The sequence below is a fragment of the Trametes versicolor genome, assembly GCF_000271585.1.
Source record: "Trametes versicolor FP-101664 SS1 unplaced genomic scaffold TRAVEscaffold_5, whole genome shotgun sequence".
Lineage (NCBI taxonomy): Eukaryota > Fungi > Basidiomycota > Agaricomycetes > Polyporales > Polyporaceae > Trametes > Trametes versicolor.
In genome coordinates this window covers 14,616-35,529 of record NW_007360325.1, presented here as the reverse complement: position 1 = coordinate 35,529, position 20,914 = coordinate 14,616, and the positions used below count along the sequence as shown (strand labels likewise).

The 20,914-nt window shown below is 56.3% G+C and overlaps 4 protein-coding genes across 4 annotated transcripts; 1 reads left to right on the top strand and 3 right to left on the bottom strand.

Moving 5' to 3' along the window:
- Window positions 1-486: 486 nt before the first annotated feature.
- Window positions 487-8,826, bottom strand: TRAVEDRAFT_71259 (pre-mRNA-processing-splicing factor). Its single transcript, XM_008039385.1, has 22 exons — window positions 8,573-8,826; window positions 7,136-8,521; window positions 7,035-7,084; window positions 6,616-6,984; window positions 5,749-6,556; window positions 5,624-5,692; window positions 5,336-5,567; window positions 4,295-5,284; window positions 4,004-4,241; window positions 3,891-3,953; window positions 3,504-3,839; window positions 3,387-3,454; window positions 3,306-3,331; window positions 3,123-3,251; window positions 3,041-3,073; window positions 2,865-2,984; window positions 2,153-2,812; window positions 2,061-2,100; window positions 1,800-2,005; window positions 1,539-1,746; window positions 701-1,482; window positions 487-631 (listed from the first exon to the last, which is right to left on the bottom strand). The coding sequence occupies exons 1-22, from the start codon at window positions 8,813-8,815 to the stop codon at window positions 575-577; spliced, it is 7,113 nt and encodes a 2,370-aa protein (XP_008037576.1). The 5' UTR covers window positions 8,816-8,826; the 3' UTR covers window positions 487-574.
- Window positions 8,827-9,186: 360 nt separating this feature from the next.
- TRAVEDRAFT_36575 (phospholipase D) lies at window positions 9,187-14,768 on the bottom strand (the record flags this gene model as incomplete). The annotated part of the gene is made up of 25 exons (XM_008039079.1): window positions 9,187-9,214; window positions 9,267-9,333; window positions 9,383-9,713; window positions 9,768-9,872; window positions 9,925-10,616; window positions 10,668-10,939; window positions 10,993-11,132; window positions 11,184-11,258; window positions 11,309-11,395; window positions 11,451-11,610; window positions 11,663-11,717; window positions 11,774-11,948; window positions 12,003-12,027; window positions 12,082-12,147; window positions 12,201-12,297; window positions 12,347-12,426; window positions 12,477-12,544; window positions 12,601-12,694; window positions 12,756-12,794; window positions 12,844-12,940; window positions 12,992-13,073; window positions 13,129-13,827; window positions 13,878-14,108; window positions 14,158-14,273; window positions 14,324-14,768. The coding sequence occupies 25 exons, from the start codon at window positions 14,766-14,768 to the stop codon at window positions 9,187-9,189; spliced, it is 4,326 nt and encodes a 1,441-aa protein (XP_008037270.1).
- Window positions 14,769-17,106: 2,338 nt separating this feature from the next.
- On the top strand, window positions 17,107-18,170 carry TRAVEDRAFT_46362 (uncharacterized protein; the record flags this gene model as incomplete). Its single annotated transcript, XM_008039126.1, has 2 exons — window positions 17,107-17,322; window positions 17,379-18,170. The coding sequence occupies 2 exons, from the start codon at window positions 17,107-17,109 to the stop codon at window positions 18,168-18,170; spliced, it is 1,008 nt and encodes a 335-aa protein (XP_008037317.1).
- An 852-nt stretch (window positions 18,171-19,022) lies between these two features.
- Window positions 19,023-19,916, bottom strand: TRAVEDRAFT_28417 (uncharacterized protein; the record flags this gene model as incomplete). Its single annotated transcript, XM_008039010.1, has 1 exon — window positions 19,023-19,916. A coding segment is annotated over exon 1 (706 nt), but the record flags the coding sequence as incomplete, so codon positions are not given.
- Between the last annotated feature and the right edge of the window lie 998 nt (window positions 19,917-20,914).

Here is a 20,914-nt window from a genome sequence, read left to right as displayed (position 1 = left end):
TCCCGGTGAAGACGCCTCCGAAAGAGCCTAGGCTTACCGCCACTCTCCGTTCTCGACGCCCGTGAACGTCTCGGCAATTCAGGTACAAAGTCTACGAGGCTCTTCCATTGCGCATGGGACGGAACCTCGTCGGGCTGGCATGATCCCGCGATGGTGCTCCTTACGTATGATTAAATGGCTCCGAGCTGAGGGGCCCGGACATCAGTCGCTTGAACATTGTTTCTACACTGTGGTGCGCGTCGAGCGGAGTGAGGCTACATACCACCCAACACCCAACGTTTAACACCCAGGCCTAGAACGTTACGTCCATGCGTCTCCGGCTGCGGGGTGAGCATAGCCTTTACGGAGCCTACAGGCTACGCGTACCTCGCAAACTCTGCTGTCAGAGTAAGCAATGAAGCGAGCAGGGGTGAAGCAGTACGGCAGGAAACTTCCTCTTCGCATCATGATGTTATGGCTCATGGGTACACGACAAGATGAAGATGAGAGGATAGCAAAACATTAGAATTCATGATATGATGACAAGTACAGTATACAGCGTTGATACAGCAGAGGGTCCCAAGAACGTAACATACTAAGCGAGAGCATTTTCGACGTCAGCGCTGTCATCGCCCGTCTCGAGGTTCGCAAACTGTATTAGGGAAATAATCAAGGTTAGCAAAACCACTCCCAGATGCGGACGAAATAGACTTGTGCTTACCGAAAGGAAGGCCGCCGGGCGGTGCTCCTCGGCCCAGAACAGTAGCGGCGTGTCCAGCTGGACGGAGAAGTGGATGTTTGGCGACCACAGCTGCGTGAGCCCAATCCCGTAGTTCCACACCCGCCCCTCCGGCACAAGCGTCATACCGAGGATACGGTCCGACAGCAACAGCTGCACGCGCTCAGACATGTTCGGGTTGAAGCCCTGCGGGTTCGGCGACGTGTCCGCGTTCTTGCGACCCCACTCGAAGCCAGGGACGGTGAGCTGGTGCGCGGAGAGCGACACAGAGCCGGGAGTGAACGCAGCAGTGATGCAGATCGACGACGACGTCCACTCGGGGTGGTCCGCCATGATCTTCGCCTGCGTGGTGACGTCCGTCGGCGACATATGAGGGAGTTCAAGCGCTTGTGTCTTAATCCACCCGAGTGGCTCCAGATCCTTGAGCAGGAAGTCGTCGCGGGGCAGTTGCGATGGCAGCTCGACGCTGTTATTGTTCCCACGCTGAGGTACCCACACAACCGCCTTGACCTCCTTGACCTGCTTGTTGTCCGGCGGCGAGACGCCGTACAGGAAAGCAGCCACCTGTGTGCGAAGATCCGCAGCGGTGATGAACGCCCGCAAGATATTCTTTGGCAACACGTAGGTGAACGACGCCGCATCGTCCTTGACGTCGTCGTTCGAGACGTAGATGTGCTGGAGACGGAGTGGGAGGTGCGTGGCGGAGATCGCGCGGACGCGCCAGTCGGACTTGCTGCTGAACACTTGCTGTTCGTAGTTCGTGGCTACGGTGCGGTGTTAGCCGACCCATATCGAAGCAGGTATCACGCGGGATACTTACTGGTGACGGTCTGGATAGCATCACCGTGGACGTTCGTAGTCTGCGTCTGCACGGCGGTAACCTGACTCTGCGCCTCTGAGCTCTTCTCGAGCTCGGCCATCTGTTGACGTTGCACAGAGGGCGCCGCAATCTCCTGACCGAGGATGATATCCCGGATCTCGCTAGACGTGAGTGAGGCGATATTGACACTGTTCCGTTTGCCGAAGTCCTGCACGAGACAATCAGTATTGGCGATAGGACCACGGCAAAATAGAGACTGACCGCCAAGATAAGGTCCTTGAGCGCAACCTCAACCTTGATCCACTCCTCATCCGACAGCGAGGGCCAGACGAAATGTGGCTCCGTGATGGTATTCTTGTCTGGGCGCAGAACGATCTTCGCCTTCTCCTGGTTAACATGCAGACCACGAAGGAGCAGGATGAGACGGGAGAACGCCGTGTAGCTGGAGATCGACTTCAACCAATCATCTGAGGACGCAGAAATCAATACACCAGCGCGAGCACGCACAACTTCCAATCTTACCGTAAAGGTTGAAGAGCACCATCTGCGGTTGAGTGGCACGCTGTTGTAATATATGAGAGTTTGCTGTTGCAACACCGAAGGGACAGACGTACCAGGATAAGATCACCAAACTTCTCCATCTTCATGCACGCCTGGAACGGAAGCTGCAGTTCGCTACCCTTGATGACGATGTTTGGGAAATCGAGCAAATGGACCTCGAGCGGGTCCAACATGCCCTTCCGGGTGACGATCACCTGCTTCGGTTGCTCCTCGACGGGCAACGAACGAACCAAAGCCGCGACTTCTTCGGCGGTCTTCCACTTCGCCAACTGACCAAGACGCTTCTGACCTGCCCAGACACTGGTGTGAATAATCTTCAGGAAGAGCTGTCCGGAGCGAGGGTTGAAGATGAAGATGGCGCCGTTGATGGGCTTCGTGGTCAAGTTGCCCTCGAACGTCTTGTGGATAGTGACACGGTAGACGTTGGTATCGTCGACGAACCAAATGATCTGGTTCGAGAAGAGCTCGGAGTAGTTTTGGCTGTTGAGGTAGGGCTCCGTGGGCTCGGACGAGTAGAGCTGCAGACCCTTCCGGATACGCTCACGCAGAACGTGGCACGCCGGGTTCGCCTTCATGATCTTAGCCATCGCCTGCTGGATAAGGGGCTTCAGGCCAGGGAACCAGTTGCCGAACGCCGACCACAAGTTGTACGCCAGGTCCATGCCGACCATGAGACCGGTGGGTGATGGGTAGATGCTCATGGAGTCCGAAATCTGAGCAGCGAGATCAGAAGGCGGAAAGACGTGGTCTGCCATAAACACTTACGTAGTCCAGGAACTTGGCGCGGGTGTACCGCTCGATGTCGTGGGAGTCGAAGTCACCCCAACGCAACTGAACGTCGATCCAGAACTTGTTGCTGGTGGTGCCGTCGAGCACATCCTTGCTCTATAGCACGACCAACCCATTAGTACGTAATTGTCGATCAGGAGATGATCACTCACGTCGGTGACGAGGGACGGGCGAGCAATGTTCCACTGAAGAAAAATTAGCAGGTGTTGTAGGACCATGAATGGTGTCTCTTACCTTGTAAGCAGAGAAGAGCAAGATGTCGGCGCACGACGAGTTCATCTTGTAACTCTTACGCGGATGGATGGTCTCCTTCTGTACGGTCTCGATCTGAAGCGGCTCCAGCTCTTGATCGAATACTTGACACTAGACGGCGCAGGGTAAGCACGCGTTATGCCAACGTCCTGCGGGAGGACTTACCAAATCCATGACGACAGACTCGTGAACTGCATGAAAGGGTCAGAATAAGCGACACCGTTCGAGAACACGAAGCATACTTACTCTTCTGCCACAAATGCGCACGGAAGATCTGGATCAGACTGATCTTCAGGGTCGGGATTTTACCGTGCCTGTGGCGACGTCAGTGACAGACCGACAACCGTACTAAGAGAAGCTTACATGAAGATGCCCGTGAGATCGAGCTGGACCTGGAAACCGACGTAGACGTTGGCTCGGTTGATTGTGGGACTCCACCAGAGAGTGAAGCGACGGTTCGGGATCTGGTTAAGACCGGATCGCTGCGCGTTCGTGAGCTTCTTGTACCGCATAGATTCTTCGAAGCCGGAAGCCTTCTCCCAGAACAGACCCTCCCAGGTGGGGAAGTAGGTGCCCTTGAAGAGGGTGTGCTCGAGAATACCCTCAACACCTCCAAGCGCGGCGATGACATCGACACGGTAGTTGTTGAGCTGCCAAAGCTTGCCGTCGTGACGTTGCGAAGTCCACCAGAACGGATTGCTAGAAGGAAATTAGACACGGTCGGCGCCAACGAGTGTGTGCACAACTTACTGCTTCAGCAACTGGTACTGCTTCCAGTCGGTACGTACACGCCAGCCACGATCATATGCAAGTCTACAAAGCGGTTAGCAGGTGGCGAAGGTGGGAAGAAGTAGATGACGTACGTGTGACGGTCCTTCTGGAAGAGCGTGTTGATACGCGGAATACCGCGATCCCACGAGTCCTCCAAGTCCTCGAGAGTTAGACGGCGGTTCTGGGCGTTTGCTTCCTTCCGCTTCATCGAGTACTCGGACCACACGCGCGCGGAGTCCATGAACTCGGCCTCCCATGGTTGCAAGTAGCGGTACAGGTTGGGGATGAGCTGGTCCTCCTCGTGAGACATACCCGCACGGAAGTGCGTGACTAAGGATGATGTTAGCAACACGATAGTGCAGGATGTATACGAAGGTGCTTACCACCAACGTCCGTCTGCTTCGACCACCGAAGATCGCTCTGCGGGATGAGAACGTGACCCATCGACAGCATACCGAGACCGCCGAGCTCCTTCGGCGTGTAGAAAACAACAGGGGGGAAACGTGACGGCATCTTCGAGTTCAGGCCGATCTTGACACGCGTCTGAATCTTGTTTTCCGCTTTGACGAGCGCGTCGAGAAGTTCGTTGGTGTGGATGACCGCTTCGCGATAGTAGGTCATCAGGCCGATCAGCGCCGTGTTCCACTTGTTGACAATCTTCGAGAACGTTGTAGATCCCGAGCTCATGAGGACTTGACGAATGCGGTTGTTGAACTGTTGTACGCCCTCGTCGGATACGCGCAAAAACGCCTGAGCGGTGCGCTCCTTGGTTTGCTCGTTCGTCAAGTTCCAGACGGCGTCCTTGAGCGAGAATTGCTCGCCGCTGAGAGTGCGGATCTTGGGCAGAATGCGGACCTCGAAACCACACATCGAGAAGAGCAGCTGGGGGTTGTCCTTCGAGAAGACGCTGACGAACGTGTCTTCCCACTCGATAGTAGTGAGCGAGCGTGGTAGACTCTGCTTGACGTTCCAGAACACGGCACGTCCAAGGTTAACGTCGTGCTTGATGAGGCGCATGCGGCAGTCGCGCGGCCAGCAACGCTTGTTGTTGTACCCGATGACGTTGTTGTTCGTCGGATCGGGGTTAGCGCTGAGGTATCGCTGAATGAGGTCGCGCGCCTCCTCCGCAGTGAAGCGGAAGAGGATGTGTATCCTGTCGACATAACGAGAGTAGAGGCGGATGGGGTGACGTGTCTCTGTAGCAACGTCGCGGTACTGCAGGAAGTTGTTAGGCATCTGCGGGGGACCAGCCATCTCGCTCGCGCGCTGCAGGCCGAGAATGAGCAGATCCAAGACGAGACCATAGTACTGAAAGACGAAGGCTGAGAACTGCAAGCCGCGAATGAGACCGTAGGCGTTCGTGTGGGCCATGTCTGTCGGCATATCGTGAGTGAGATACAAAAACGAACAGGATGAGTGCATACCCTTGTACGTCAGGACGGTGTTGTTCTTCGCCGTGATATAGTCCGCGAGATTGTGGTCCAGGATCAGCCGGAGCAAACGGTTCAGGAGAGTCAGATCGATCTTCTCGTACACCTTGGACAGAACGGTCTCCATCATAACGTTGCACTCGCCCTCGCTCGTCTCCCAGATGTCGGACAGGTTGTTGATACCCTGACACCACTTGTAGACGAGCAATGGAGGAGGTTCCGTATCCTGTACGCGCGAGCGTTAGTTCAAAACGGTCATCGTTCGAGAGTAAGGGCCCTTACAGCTGGCTTGATCCAAGACGGGAAGAGGCCGCGCTTGTCCGCCTCGAAGAACAGGAACTGGTCGAGGTACTGATGAGACGAAGTCAGTACGTTATGCAATATGCGGGAACATGAGCGACACATACAGCATCGGTGATCTTCTCGACGGGCTCGATGTCGTAGCAGGGGATGAGCTTGTCGTACGTGTCGAAGAACTCGATACCGGACTCCTTGAACGCGCGCTGCGTTAGCAGCAGACGCTTGATGCGCGACAGGCACTCGTGAGGGTTGTCGTAGGCCTGCTCGATGAGCGCAAGCTCTTCTCGCTGCGACTGATTCAGGCGACCCTTCACCGAATACGCCTCTTTGAGCTTCTCGAGGGCGAGAACAAGCAGCTTGGTGTCGTGCTTGTAGTTCAGCGGCGGGAAGGGGATAGGGGAGAACTTCCGGCTCTCTAGCCAGTGGACGGTCGCCGTGTAGATAGCGACTGCCTCCTCTGCGCTGATGTAAGGACCGTCCTTGAGGTAGCCATGCTGGCGTTCTTGCTCGGCCTTCAGGTACAGGCGTGTGAGACGACCAAGGTTCTTCTTGACGACAGCTTTGTCGACAGTCGCGCCGCGACGGATACGCTCACGGTTGTAGTGCGCGACGGACGTCCACCAGTCAGCCTTGCTCTTGATGTAGCGGAGGATAATGTTCTCGATAGCAGTCGGCATACCCGGGACCTTCCACGGGATGTTCGCCTTCCAGCAACGCCACGCCTCCGACAAGTGCTGCAAGATCGTCTTCGCCTTGTTCTGCTTGATGGACTCAGGCATCATGTCGAGAATATCGTGCATGACGGCCGCACGGAGCTCGAGATCGTAGTGAGACTCGACACGCTGCTTCGTGACGGTCTTCGCGATGCCCTTGCTGTTACGGCCCTCGAACTGACGTGCGAGCAAGTTGCCGAGCCTGTAGAATTGTGGCGTAAGTTTAACCCTGATACAGCAAACTTGCCGAAGGGTGCTCACCATCTTTCCAGAAGAGGAACGATACCACGCATGAAGAAGAGCCACACTCTCCAGCCAGGCGCCCAGAAACCGCAACCAGGACCCTTGCCAACTGGACCCGTGTTGAAGCGGTAGTAGATGAGATGCTTGAGATCTTTCGTCATGCGCACTTGCCTCATGAGCTTGTACTTGTACCGGTACATGCCGGTCAGTGCACCGATGTGTGCGAAGATGTACTGCAACGCGTCCGCGAGCTGGAACGCGTCGACGTTACCAAGTCGGAACTGCACGTGCGCGTCGACGACGAGCTTCGTCAACCGCAGGATCTCACGGCACAGATGGAAGGCGTTTCCGAAACGGGATTTCTTACGCTCTTTCGTGGTGAGCGTCCTACATACACGGATCAGTACAACGCAGAGACGAAGTGACGTTTAACTTACTTGACGGGCTTCAAGTTCATGTTGTAGTCCAGATGGAGGTAGTTCAAGTTCTATAACCAATTATTAGCGTATGAGAGAAACGACACAAACGTCAACTGTACCTTCCGGTGAATGAGAAGGTTGAGCATGTTGTAGCCTTGGCGGCAAACCTGCAGTCCAGCCTCCACCCAGTCAAGCTTTGTCGTCTGGAAGAACTTCGTCGCCTTAAGCTGTCGGAAGAGGTTCTTCTTCGTCATCGCCTTCTCCGGACGCGTATGAAGCTCGTTGAGAACGAAGCACTTGAGGAGCTTCTGGTACGATACGCGGACCTTGACCGGTTGACCGGGAGGACAGTGTTCTAGATACCAGTTCTTCACCAGAGGGATGTCCTGAGCGCGACGCATGCGCCCTGAGCGACGCTTGTACGGGTCAGGCGCCCACCAGAGGGCGATAGCGTCAGCGGTAAGGTCGTTCTCAAGAGGCATATCTTCCATGAAGGGCTGCACCTCCTCCGGCAGCTCGAAGTCGTCATCGTCCGCGTCGTTCGGGCCAAAGATAGCATCCTCGTGTGAGACGAGAGGGGCGTTCTTAGGCGTGAACCCGCGCAGGGAGATCGGGTTGATGAGGGGGTCGAAGTAGAACGCGGGGAGGTCGGGGTCATCAGTGCGGATATACACATTCTTCGGGCTGTGATACGGAGCAATGTGGACAGACCGAGGAAGTGAGTTATATAAGTGGGGGAAGGCCACCCGATACTCCGTTCGGATCTGCTGGCGAATGATAACCTTGTTGATGTCGTTAAACTCGTTCCAATCCTCGTCGAAGGTGTCCATGTCCCTGTACAGAGGCTCGAACTTGGGTCCCCCCGGGATGGCCATGTTCAGCGCCTTTGCGGTAAAGAAGGACTTCTTGTCGAAGAGATGGGAGGCGTTGTCGTCTGTGTGATCGGAAAGGAGCGTCCTACCTAGGCGGTACAGGTTGGCCATGATGGGCAACGTCAGGTTCCAGTACCGGTAGGACGACCCGTTGACATGTGGGGTGTCGACGAGGGGCTTCGGGTCGTAGAACCATTCATGAACCGCAGCGTCTTCCTCCTCGTCCAGTTCCAGCTGAATGGCTTCCAGGGGCTCGACATCCAGAATGTTGTCGCCATAGTCCAGAGGGGGCTCCTCGTCGTCGAAAGGAGGGAACCGCATACGCTTGAAGTGCCGACGGTCTCGCTTCTCCCTTCGCATAGCGAGCCACATCGTACTCCATTGCGCGTGATACACCGGCTCGATGACACGGGGAATCTCGTTGACGAACGTGATAGCTCCCGTTATGTGGTAGAGCACGGGCACCTCGCGGACTTGCTCCCAAGGGTAAGGAATGTTCTCCAGCAGCTTCATGACGGCATGCGGGACGTACTTGAGAGCACCGAGGTGAACACGCTTGTCGTTGCGGAACTTGCGGTTGCTCATGTCACCGTGGTCCTTGATGATTTTGCGGACATGCTCCGGAGGGAGGTCCTAGAAAGATGTCAGTTCTGCAGCTGCGAATACGCCTGATAGTGTGCGTACCTGCTTCCCCATATCCACAAAGCCGCCCTTACGCTTTTCGCCGTACCTCTTCCTCTGCATTTGGATCCATTTCTGGGATTTTTGCGCGAGAACCTCCGGAGGCATACGAGAGCTCGAAGGCTCACCGAATCCTGGTTGGTGGGGCATTCCTGGCGGCGGTGCGGACATTCCAGGCATGCCGGGGGGCGGAGGCGGCATTCTCATGCCAGGAGGGGGCGGAGGCATTCCTGGAGGGTAGCTCATGGTCGACGACGAGAGCAAGTGGGTGAGTTGCTCAGTAAGCGCCCTCAGCGACAACGGATGCGCGTGTGTCACGTGGCAGAATAGTTTACGCGGAGCGCACTTCGTATTGACACTCCGACACGCGTGTTGTACAGAGCGATGCCGCCTGAATCTCGCAGGTCGATGTTGGATAGCCAAATATATCGTACAGGTTACAGTTACAGTCAAAAAAGGAGTGTCCATTCGCGTGTGTATAAGTTAGGTAGTCCGTTGATGGTACAATACGACGATTAGATCATATACACTAAACGAGTGTGCGGCGTAGTCCGATATTTCAGCAACGTAGAGTCAAGCCGAAGACAGTGAGCGCAGCCATCTCCCGTGGGGTATCTCTAGTCGTAGATTGGCAGCGGCATGAGCCTATGGTGTACATGTCAGTAGTAGATCAACATAAAGGCGTATATGAACTCGCCTGTCGGTAGGGAACAAGAAGTTGTTTGCAACATCCTCCCCTTCCAAGAATCGCGTAGGATATATCACTGCATCTCTTGTCAGTAAGGACTAATATCATCACTGAGGAAGACTCACCAAGGTGACCACGCAGTTCGTTCAAGAGGTTTTCCATCTCGTCTCGCTCCGATTGCTCGAAGGGCTTGGGACCCTTCGACGCCGGCCGCTGCTTCTCCTTCTCCTTCTCTTTTTCCTTCTGTCCAGCTCCCCCTGGCGTCTCGGATGGCAGAGGGGTAGACGATGTTCGCGACTCCTCATAGTCGTCCGCGTGCTCCTTTTCCCTAGCTAGGTTGTCCTCGGAAGTATACGCGTAATGGTCAGCTACACGGGCCTGTCCTGGCGCTTCGCGATCTGCTGCCTCGGAAGGCATACGCGCAAGAGGTGGGTCTGAGGGGTCGTGCTCCTTGACCTATATAATGATGAGGATACATTTATTGGCGGCCCTCGCATTGTCAGGACTCACAGGCTTGTTGAGACGCTCGTGGTGTACGATGAACTCCTTGTACTGCTTCCACGTCGTGACGAGATCGTCAGGGATCGCATGGAAAACCTTGCGATAGATCTCGGTCTGTCGGACGTGCTCAGTTCCCCAGATCTCTGGGAATCAGGAAGCGACCTACGTTGTGAACGGCGCTCGCGACCCAGGTTTCCTTCCAGAACTCGTCCCGGATGGGATCTTCGAAGCCGTACGGATCGACGTTCGGGGTGGGTGTCGGAAGCTGCCATGCCTTGTTACCAAGCTTCGCCGCAAGATGCTTCCGAAGTGTCGCGCGAGCCCCTGGCGCCTTGCTCTCTTCCTCGTCGGCATCAGTCTTAGAGGCCCTCGCGTGTGGAGGCTGATCGTCGTGCATGGGGTCCACCGACGCATCGGCGGGCGCTCCGTACAACTCGCCGTCCTCGAGACGCGCTTGAGGGGGTTCGGAACGGTGAGCGTCCCCGTTCGGTGCTGTCGCCGAGCCGTTCTGCTCCTTCTTCGCATCACCATCGCCGTTTGGTATGATGCCGTTCCTGCGACCAGCATCCCCATCTTGCTCGTCCTCCAGACCGCTATCCTCCTCCAGCTGGCGGTGGATGGTCGAAGCTGTGGCGTGTTCTTGCGGAGGACGATGCTCAGCGATGACCTTCTCCTCGAGGGTCGGGACAAGAGAACTAGCGAAACCAGGCTCCTTCTGTCCGTCACGGGTGTACATCTCCCGCTCCTCCCGCAAGAAGCGGTCACCGGCGGTCGCATCAGCATTCTTGGTCTTTAGGCCAGCCTTCCTCATCAACACGGACATATCCTTAGACCCAGCCTCCCCAGTGCCATGAATGGCTACCAAAATTCCTCAGTAAGTGAATCAAGATAACACTGATAGAAACATACCTTGCTCCAATCCGTCAATGGTGTCATGTACCAGAGATCCCATGGCGGTACGCTGGTGTTTTCTGCTGATGTGCGTCACCCCAGCATCACCGAACTCTTGCTCGCCTTCAGGGTCCCAATGCTCTTGCTCGTACTCCTCCTTGTTGGGTTCAGCGGCCATAAGATCCTCCTCGTAGAGGGCGTCGACGTCGACTCCGAGATGCTCCCGCATAAGGCGCACGCGAAGGCTGTGAGCGAAGCGGCCGACCTTGTAGGGCTTCCCCGCCATCGTGCTGCAGCCAACGATGAGTTCTAGCTCGACAACTGTCGTAGGCAAACGACCTACCAGTCAAGCATGTCCGTGTCGCGAATGACCGCTGCTATCTCTGAATCCCGGTCTCCTCGCTGAGACCTCTCGTTGATATTCGCGCTGCCGATGATTGCCAGACGATCGTCCACGATACAGACCTTGCCGTGAATGTAGACCTGCAAAGCAGTCAGTTTCATCGAATCTCGCTTTGAAACGAAAGTACGCACCTGCTCCGTGGTCAGCACCTCACCACGTAGCTTGGCCCAGTTGCGAAGCGAGAACACAGTAATGTAGTTGTCGGGCTATTATTCCCCCGTTAGATGCATGAAAGCAACCGTGGCACAACACGTACGTCTATGCCTTCCTTCCTCAGACGACCGAAGATAGAGTTCGGCCCGCGGCTGATCGTCCTGTTTTGACACTCGAGGATGATGCGAATCTAATGATATCCGTGAGCACTTATTCGTAGTTGCCATGAATGAGACTGAACCCACAGCGCTAGCGTCGCTATGGTCGACGGGAAATGCAAAGCCGGGCAATAGCGGGATGACGATACAGCACTTCCAGGGCGTCCGCTCACGATGTGCGCGGATGATGCGCGATACGAGCGCGTCGCCGATCCGGTTCTCGACCTTGACCTCATTCACAACAGTACTGCAATCGCGTCAGTACCGAGCCTTACGCCAAGCGAAGCTACCGAACTCACGAGGTAATGAAGAACTGGTTCTCGATGTACACGAAATGATCAGACATTTGGATTGCTGCGCTGTCGTCAGCACGTGCAGCATTAGAAACACTGTCCGAGATATCCACTCACCCTTCAAGTACGCGTTCTGGATGGAATGCTCGATCCGCTCGGGCGTCCCCATGGACCAAGGTCCAGCAGAGCGGCAGATTTGCAGCTCGCATGTTCCCGTCAGGCCCATCTCTGCCAGCTCACCGGGTTTGAACTCCGGTGGTGGGAGCAAGAACGGCATGGTACGCGAGTGGTTCTGCACACCCAGTTACTTAGCATCAGGTTACCCCCTGACATGGCGTACACGTACCTTAATCCTGAGCAAGTAGTTCCACCTGTTGATGTCACGGTAGGTCAGCTTTGCCCCGTCAACAGGTAGGTCAGCCTACCTTTGAACAAAATGCCTCGCAAGATCACGAGCGGGCTGTCCGACGACTTGCATCGAGACATCGTGCCTTTTGAAAATTCCGTCAGTTTATCGATACAGCGTCGACCACAATTTCCTCACCAAGGCATTCGGGGAACTTTCCCCCTGTCATACATGTCTTCGTCTGGCTTGTTTAGGTTGTGGAAGTCGAGCACTCGCGGATTGCTGTAATCCTTGCCTGCCCGGGAATAAGCAACGGTGTGACACACGAACGCCACACTACTCACCAGGCCAGATGAACTCCTGACCCTGACCTTCAGGACCGAGTTCAGGGTCGTCGACGAGGATATGCTGAGGTGTGTCCCATCTATATCTCTGTCAGGAAGACGTGGCAAAAGCGAAGCAGGAAATACATACCGTCCGAAGCAGTGATCTAGGCCCCCCATGAACGCGATTGTCTGATCGATGACGCAGAGCTTTTCATGCTACAATGATGTACGGGTGAGCTACGTATCAGAAACGTTCAAGTACCATCACTTACATGAGCCCAGTAAAAGGTGCCGGTCTGGAAGTGAGAGGGCGACCGTTGGACCATGATGTTCGGATGTAGTGCGGTCAGGCGCTGCTTGGCGTAGCTGCAAGAAACGGAGAAGCTAATGAGTGATTGTGTGGATGACGATCAACAAGCTGGCTTACTGGCTGTCTGTAGGGGTCGTCCGGTTCGACACCTCCTGGCTAGGAGTAGGTTAACATAGGTGTGGCAGTAGATAGACTGTGAGCGTACTAGAGAATGATGTAGATCTTGACGCCTTCCTTCGCCTTCTTCTCCAGTAGATGGTCGAGACGGTAACGATCCTTGTTTGGTCTTCGCAGCTGCAGCTCTGCGCACAGGGTCAGCGGACATTCCCTATGTGCGCCTGGAAAAGGCATACCTGGAGAAAGCCACCAGTCATGAATCTGGATGGTCTCCCGCGCGAGTAGGATAGCTCTGGACAGATTCCAGAAGTAATCGCGCTAGAAGTTCGGAATGAGCACTCGTGCGATCCCTCGAGCTACAGAGTAGACTTACACCATCCACCAACCACTGCGCCGCCACATTCAGTCGGATGGGCGCGAAGCTATCGAAACGGTTCTTGCCGGTGTAATGGCTCTCTTTCGCGACCCGCTCGAACGCGGCGATCCATTGCAGCATTTGCCTTTCGTTCTTCGCAAACAGCTTTAGTCGCGTTTGCGCGTTCACCACGTAGAACGTGTGCTTCGACACGTCCTTCGAGCTCCGCTTCTGCGCTCCCGGATCCTCGGTCGGCGGGTGCAGGTCGTCTTCACCCACGTGGTCCTCATCGTGCACGCCCTCTAACGGGTTGGTGTTCGTCGAAGGGTCCAACATCGGAGTCAGCGGGTGGAAGGAAGGACCAGAAACGCCGGACGTCCCCGAGGTTACGCTTGAGCGGCGGCCACCGTTTTGCGCGCCCACAGCAAGATTGTTGGCGGACGCGTTATTACGCTGATGTGCGCCATGGTTGTGTCCTAGGTGGAGTACCTTGGAGAAGGAGCTCTTGATGGAGCCGACGGTAGACCCAAGCCTTTTGCGTGGCTGAGGTGGCGCCCCGGCCTTGTTCCTGTCTTGCTGGTGGCTCTTGTCCTCGTCTTCGTGGTCGCTGTCGTGGTCATCCAGTTGGTGAAATAGGTTCAGACCTTGTCGATAGTAACGCGTCGGCCGTTCGATCTTAAAGTCTTGGTCGATTAGGAAGACATCCCAGACGACGAGCTGTTTGAAAATCAGTGAGGGATGCGATGCCAGTTGGACCGTGTACCCACCTCTCCCATTTCCTCCATAACTACTAGATAGCTCTCTCGAACTGCACACCATCGCTGCTTCTTCTTCTCCTGCCATCCAGCAGCTTTACGTCCGAACGCACCCTTCGGTGATACAGCATCTAAACGAAGGAAACCCGCCTTGTACTGCGCTCCACCCGACTGCGCGAGAGCTATAGTGAGTGCGCCAAGCTCAAGGAAGCCAGCCAAGCGGTTCACAGCAGGATGAAACATCTGGAAGGTTATCAGCACTCGTACAGCACGAATGCGTGAGACAACGTACGACAGCGCGTATAAGACCAATCAGGTAGTTCTCAAGGGTCTCGCGCTGCAGTCTCGCGAAGTCGGCGCGACCGACATCATTGCCGCGTTCCTTCAAGAACTTGAAGTACGGAAGAGCTACGAGCGGTCAGCAAAATAGCCGCTGCTTCGGAGCATCATGCACCTACTGGTCAGGGGGAACTCCGGCAACGTCTCTATATTCCGGTTGTACGCGTTGGATAGGGTATAATGGGTGTGCAGCGAGAGGAACTCGCGCAACTGGCGATAGACAACCCACCGCACCGCGCCATTGGCATACTCGCATTCGATCCGGAAGACAGCTTTATTCCCGTGGAGTGGGTGCAAGCTGTCGCTGACACGAATCCGCAGTCGGTGGAATAGCGCAGGAACTCTACGGTGTCCTTTATCGTCCCGCTCAAACCACATGCGAAGCATCTGTGTGGCCAGCCCGCCAGTGATGAGCTCGTCAGTGATGTTCACATTAGGAGAAACCACCGTCGAAGGAGCCGGCGTCTGGGTCTTGGCTTGGCTGGCGATATGAGGGAGAAGGGAGCGTAGCCTACCCCATTTGGGTGCGGCAGGTGAGCGTCCTTCCCTGTCGATGTGCGGCATAGATCGGGAGTACCGCAGACGTGGCGTGCCCGCGGGAGTTTGTGGAGATGTCGCCTGGGAGGGGCCCGCGGCTGCCTCCCCTTCCTCGCTGTCCTGATGGCCACCCTCCGTGCGCGTGCGAGTGAAGTTAAATGGCGGCTCTTCATCCCTTGGCGTATCGCGGGGAGACTCCGTAAGCCACTTCATAGGGTTGTGAAAGTAGCTGTCCTTGCGTCGGTGCTTACGCTCCGCGATTTCACGCTCGCGCTCACGTAATTCTCGGTCCCCATACTCAAGCGCGCCGCGAAACGGAGAGGTCACCGAGGTCGGGAAGTCGTAACTCCGGTCCGGGTCCTCCTCTACCGTCGAGTTGTCTTCCTGCTGTCTGGAGGTAGTAGGGGAAAGGGTGTGTCCGTGTGCGCTGGAGAGGGAATAGTTGTATGATATGGATCTGGGAGGACCTGTTCGTTGTTGCGGAGTTCCGGGCTGAGGGACGTAACCTCGGGAGGTAGAGATAGACAGGCCACGACGCGCTCCACGTTTGCTGTCGTCAGGGGACTTTGCAGAAGGATGGAAGGACGTCTTCGACTTTGGGGACGCTGGCAGAGAGGGTTGCTCTTCGGGCGGTTGAGGATCCGGAAGTTGACCATCTTGCTCGGCACGTTTCTAAAATGTTAATATGAGTGCATGTTTGTGATGTAGTCATGAAACCACATATGGTGGAGCAGGGCAGCAGGTCAAGATCTTGCCCGTATAAATTGAAAGCGCAGCTCCTCTACTCGTCGTAGCATCTCTTCAAAATCGTCCCGCAGGACGTAGTCGACCTCCGGACGCACCACATAGAGTGCGGCTAGTTCTGAAGTTACCGGCGCGCGTGTACCCGCTACTGTCCCATTATTCTGTCGTCTCCAGTACACCAACTCGACGCGTTCCCTTTCGCAACGGGGACACGGCATTCTGGACACAGGCCAGCCACACGCCTCCAGGGCCTCTGGCTGACCTGTGTCACAACATAGCATGGGCTTCGATGTACTCATGCAAGCATCATACGGGTGACGGATGCTTGTAAAGGCGGGGACTCTACTCACATCCGGCGGCTTGTCTGGAGGCGCGCTCTCGCCCGTGCCCTCTCTATTATCGTCTCCCCACGGCCTCTCATCTTGTGATTGTTGATCATGGCTGTTATTGAATGGTTTATTGTTCTCCTGCGACAACGCGCGGTCGGCAGTGGTCTCGCGCAGGACTGAACTGAAGACATACTACGGGTGGCTGCGCCAACGGAGGAGTCGACGGGTGTTCCTCTTTGTCCGTCTGTCGCTCGTCTGCGTGGTGGACGATGGCGTTTTTGACGACATCGAAGAGGCCGTCTGGAGGCCTGGAGAGAGAAACCATGGTATGGAGAGAAGGGGTATAACGAGTGTTGGAGGAAACAGCTGAACGGTGTATATGACGTCTGGACGCGCTTGGCGCCCAGCGGCCCTGACCCGGAGCGGGTATGCCTCATCTTGCCGGGCGTCTCGCTTGTTGGTCTCTTTCTCCACCTCCACCACGCGCGTGGGGGAGAGTGATACGCTTGTCCATCGTGTTTCCTTCTGGGTCTCGGCGGCACACATCGTGTCTTTGAGGCACGGCGGGGGAGCGCGTACCGCGTCGCGCGAGCAGCTGCGGCGGCGATCGACCTGCGGTGCTCCCACGTGCACCTACGTGCTTCGAATCCGAGGACTCCCAAAACGCCTCTTGTCCGTCTACTTCGAGGATTGCGTACACGCCAGATCATCGTTATGCGCCCTCCCTTATACTCTCACAGTCATCATACCATCCAGCCGACGACGAGTTAGATGAGCGTAGTCGTCAGCGCTGCTCCCAAGATCCCTTGCGTCCGATGTAATCAGACACACGACACCCCTGCGGCCTTTCTCATCGCGTGCTGCAGATGTCAACGCGCATGGCATCACAGTGAGTACAATACACATCATGGCAGATCATAGCTGAAATTTCTTTAGCATGTCACATCCCTCCCGTGAATGAGCAGGAACTCTTGCGCCGCATCGAAGCCGACGAGAAGGGAAAGCGTGACGCGGGTCTCGCTGCTTGGCAATGTCGTCGTTGCTCGAAGAGACCTCGTGTTGACCCACCCGCTGCTGCGCCGGTGCGGGTTCTGGAGACGAGCCGCGCGCCCCAAGCTACTCCCACACAAAGAGATGGAATCACGGACGCGGCGAGGGCCACCGTTACTGGTTCAGCCGTGCCTACCGCATCGTTAAGTACCAGTCGTAACTCGGACAACCAGGCGACTCATCCCCGGCCACCTGCAACCCCTGCCGTGATAGAGATCGATGACGACGTTGAGATGGTAGACATGTCTTCCCTAGTCATTGTACCTCTCCCTACACCCGTTCCCGCGCAAGTCCCAGCCAAACCTCCCAGCCAGACAAATCCGCGGGAGGCGGTGGCTCCTAGTGCATTCGATGCTCCTGCTGCGGGAGGTTTCCCGTCCAAATCTGCTCCGAACATTACCTCAGATCGTCAAATTCACATTCTTGGGAAAGGTGCAGGGTCCGCAGGAGGTCGCCAGGTAAAATCCCAACTTCCGTCTCGCCAGAGCTCTATATTGATGCATACGATCGCCAGAAACGCCCTGCGAAGAATGCCCTCGTCATCACTCCTTTGGTTCCCTCCCAAAGACCGGTGGACGAGGTGCGTCCCTCCTCCCCTGCTCGCGTCCACGTCACCAGTGGACTCCCCGCGCGGCCCCTTCCACCCCCAAGCAGAGATGCCCATAGTTCCGCCGCGCCCAAAAGACCAATGACGTCCCCTGTGCCCCCCGTAATCCCAACTCCTCCAGCGCCCTCGGTGAGCGCCCAGGACCTCCGAGACCTCATCTCCAACATGCGGGCCAGCGGCCAGCTCCAACCTCCCCCGACCGTGGACTATATCCTGAGCAGGCCCCAAAGCGCACGCAAGACCGCCGCCCGCACGTTTTCTCCACGACATGACCTCCCCGAGATGCGCTCGCAATCCAAAGACCTTGAAGAAGTAGAGTGGAAGCTGGGCGACGACCATATGGACGTCGATTCTCCGCCGCCGGAGCCCGTCCCCGTCGCCTCTCCCGAGCCAGACCCGCATAACATCGACGATCTCTACGGCGACATCGCTCCCCGTTTCCGCAGCGCTCGTCCTACTTCCGCGAGGCCCAAGTCGGTCCCTCCTACACCGCAGAACCGGCTTCTGTTCGCGTTGCAGAAGAAACGGCTATCGGGCAATGATGCTTCGACCACTACCTTACGAACTGGGGACACGAAAGATGAGGACTCCATGAGACCACGGAAGGTACCTGCTCGCCAGTTGAAGGGGAAGGCACTGCGCAGAAAGCAGGCGGCTGGTCTCATATTCAATGTCGGCGATTCTGACTGGCTTGAGTGAATTTTAGGTTGTGGTCATTACCGTAGGGCTACTAGTACAGGTTGTTGGGTATACAGCGCTGATTTGAATTGTATCTCTATATCTTTGTGTATCGCCTACGCGCTCACAGACTAGGTTCGTCATCAAGTAGGTAGTCCCCCTCTTGGCTCCTCGCAAACATCTCCAAGACCGTTTCTCGGTCGAAATCCTGAATGCCTGCTGCTACCAGCTCAGGCCCGGGGCCATCCTCGTCTTCGCCGACAGAGGCCTCGGAGTCGGAGTCGGACACCCATGACGTTCCATCGCCTTCGTCCTCCGCCTCCCATTCGTCTTCCACCGCCCCTCCCACTTCGTCACCCTCTGCCTCCTCCCCTGCCCACGAAGGCTCATAGTCGGAACCCCCACCGGCCTCTGAGTCGACCTCTTCGTCGAACGGAACGTTGTAAAACCGGATATCATCCCCGTCCCGCCCGCCCAGGTCACGCAGGATCGCCCACGACGTCTGGAGCACCCGAACGCCCCAGGGAAGGGTGCGCACGCGCACGGCGTCTCCGGTCACGTCGGCGGGGTCGCAGAAGAGCGGCAGGCGCGTCTCCACGGAATCGTCAGGATAGGGGTTGCACGGGGTAAGCATGCGGATCGCGCGGAGGCTGGGTAGCGAGCACGCGCGGCCCATTTCGCACATGAGCTCGACGACGCGGCGTTTGTGTGCGGAGCCCCAGATGTCGAGGTACTGCAGAGTGGGAGAGGCGATCACGCATGGCAGGTTCAGCGTGGCGATGTGCGGGAGCACGAGGTGTTCGAGGACGGGGCAGAGGGTCCTGAGCATGGAGAGTGGGCCTTCCGAGAACTCCCCTTTCCAGTCGGGCTCGGGGACGACGTGGAGGTACTTCAGGCGCTTTCCGAAGAGGTCCAGGGCGTTTCGAGGGATCTCGTGGCAGGAGAGGACAGTTAGCTGGCGAAGATTGGGAAGGTGCCAGATGTCAGAGGTGTACTGTTCAACGTTCAAAAGGGCGCTAGGGATCTGGAGGTCGGTGAGATGGGGAAGGCTGATGGGGGTTTGCTGAGACAAGGTTGGTAAGACTGTAGGAGCCTCGATCCAGAGAGGCCCCAGTGTTACAGTCGCCAAGTGTGTCTCTACGAGAAGCAAGTGGTGGATATATATAAGGTGCTCCTCGTCTCTGAGTTCCGCGAACGCCAGATGCTGTAGCCCGGAAGCACAACGTTCGGCCAAAGCGCCGCCGGGAGTGCCTTGAAGGTGATCCCAAAACCATACAGGATTGTACCACTTCTCGACATCGAGGGGGTCTTCGCGTAACGTTTCCAAGAGCGGATCAGGGCGATCCTCAAAGGTCTTCAGCCTCGAGGAAGATTCCAGGATGTATGTGAGATCCGCCCTAGCGACCCGTGCACACCGGGAGGACACGGTGCACCCGGCTATGCGGATGCGTTTTATAAATGCGCTTGGGTCTGGTGCATAAACGGCGCGGGAAGAACGGAGAGTGCGGGCGAGTGCGTTGATTTGTCCCATACGCCGGAGGGCGATGTCGGCATAGAGGGCCTCGGAAGCGGCGCCATACCAGGCCTTGCAGACGGAAGTGAGCGCCTTTCGCGTACTGACAGAAAGAGTCCACGCGGTTCGGGGACCAGCCCGCACAGAAAGATCGTAGTCGTCGTCGGAAGGAATAGTCGCCAAGAATATACGAAGCATGATCTCTTGAGGGAGCTTCCATACGCCGCCGTGCAGATAACGAGTGTGCGGTGCCTGCAGAAGAGGCAGCTCAGTTTTGATACTGCATGCGGGAGTCTGTGTAGTAGAGCTACATGCCCACTTCATCCAAGTCACTCACCGTCCATGTCGAATGTTCCGTGACTATGAGGTGTTCTGTTTGCTGCCCAAGAAGGGCTGCGCGCTCGCTCTGCAAGGATGCCACTAGGGCTTTGAAAGTTGTGTTTGCGTCCTTCAGTGCGGCGTTTGCATCTTTGAGCGCAGCGTTTCCGTCTTTGAGCGCAGCGTTCAGCTCGACGAGGGAGGCGTTGTCGCGTGTCAAGCGGGCGATTTCCTCCCTACTACAAGTGCCACTATCTCCCTCTCCGGAGCACATAGTCCCAAAAGAGTTGGCCCACGACTATCGAACCAGAAGTTTGTTTCGACGTAAGCGTAGAGGTAGACGGGCTTGGCAGGATTAGAGTGTGTGCGCGTCGAAGCCAAGTTGAACTTGGAGACGCGAACCTTCGCGCTGCGTGAGCAGTGAGCACGTGGAATGTGACCTCCGCGTCAAGAACACAAGGGAGACCTACAGTAGGAAGACCGAAACACCGCGAAATTTGACTTCATAGATTTATCGCTAGATCTGCATATAGCTAGATCCCATTGTGATCAGACTAGCGGTCGGAAATTTTCAGGCGGCGAGTGGTGGAGAGAAGCAAGAACATCTAGTTGGGCGCCTATGTAATGCGTTCGGTGTCCGCGTGGCGGTGTTGGTATGTCGCGGCGAGTTTACTGTACTTGCTTGAGGCCATCACGGCGCATGGTTCGGCTTACAGCGACCTTCCACTGTTCCTCTTCCTTGTCTTGAACCAAACATGGAAGTAGAAAGTATGACGAAGGTGCCCAGCTGGCTCATGGATCACCCCGAGCTCCAAAGGCGAGGTATCGTTCTGGGTGCAGATTGCATGCAGCCTGTACGCGACTTCCGATCCAACCCGTTGTCCAACATCTAGCTGACCTTGCTTATTTTCTTGGCACAGTATGCGGTTTTTGC

Excerpts from the sequence above, each read along its gene's own strand:
- TRAVEDRAFT_71259 (XM_008039385.1), bottom strand. The coding sequence starts at position 8,815 with ATGAGCTACCCTCCAGGAATGCCTCCGCCCCCTCCTGGCATGAGAATG. Across the intron at positions 3,455-3,503 it reads GATCTCACGGGCATCTTCAT|GCACGGTAAAATCCCGACCC; the intron begins GTAAGCTTCTCT and ends ACGTCGCCACAG. Across the intron at positions 2,006-2,060 it reads GGTGCTCTTCAACCTTTACG|ATGATTGGTTGAAGTCGATC; the intron begins GTAAGATTGGAA and ends CTGCGTCCTCAG.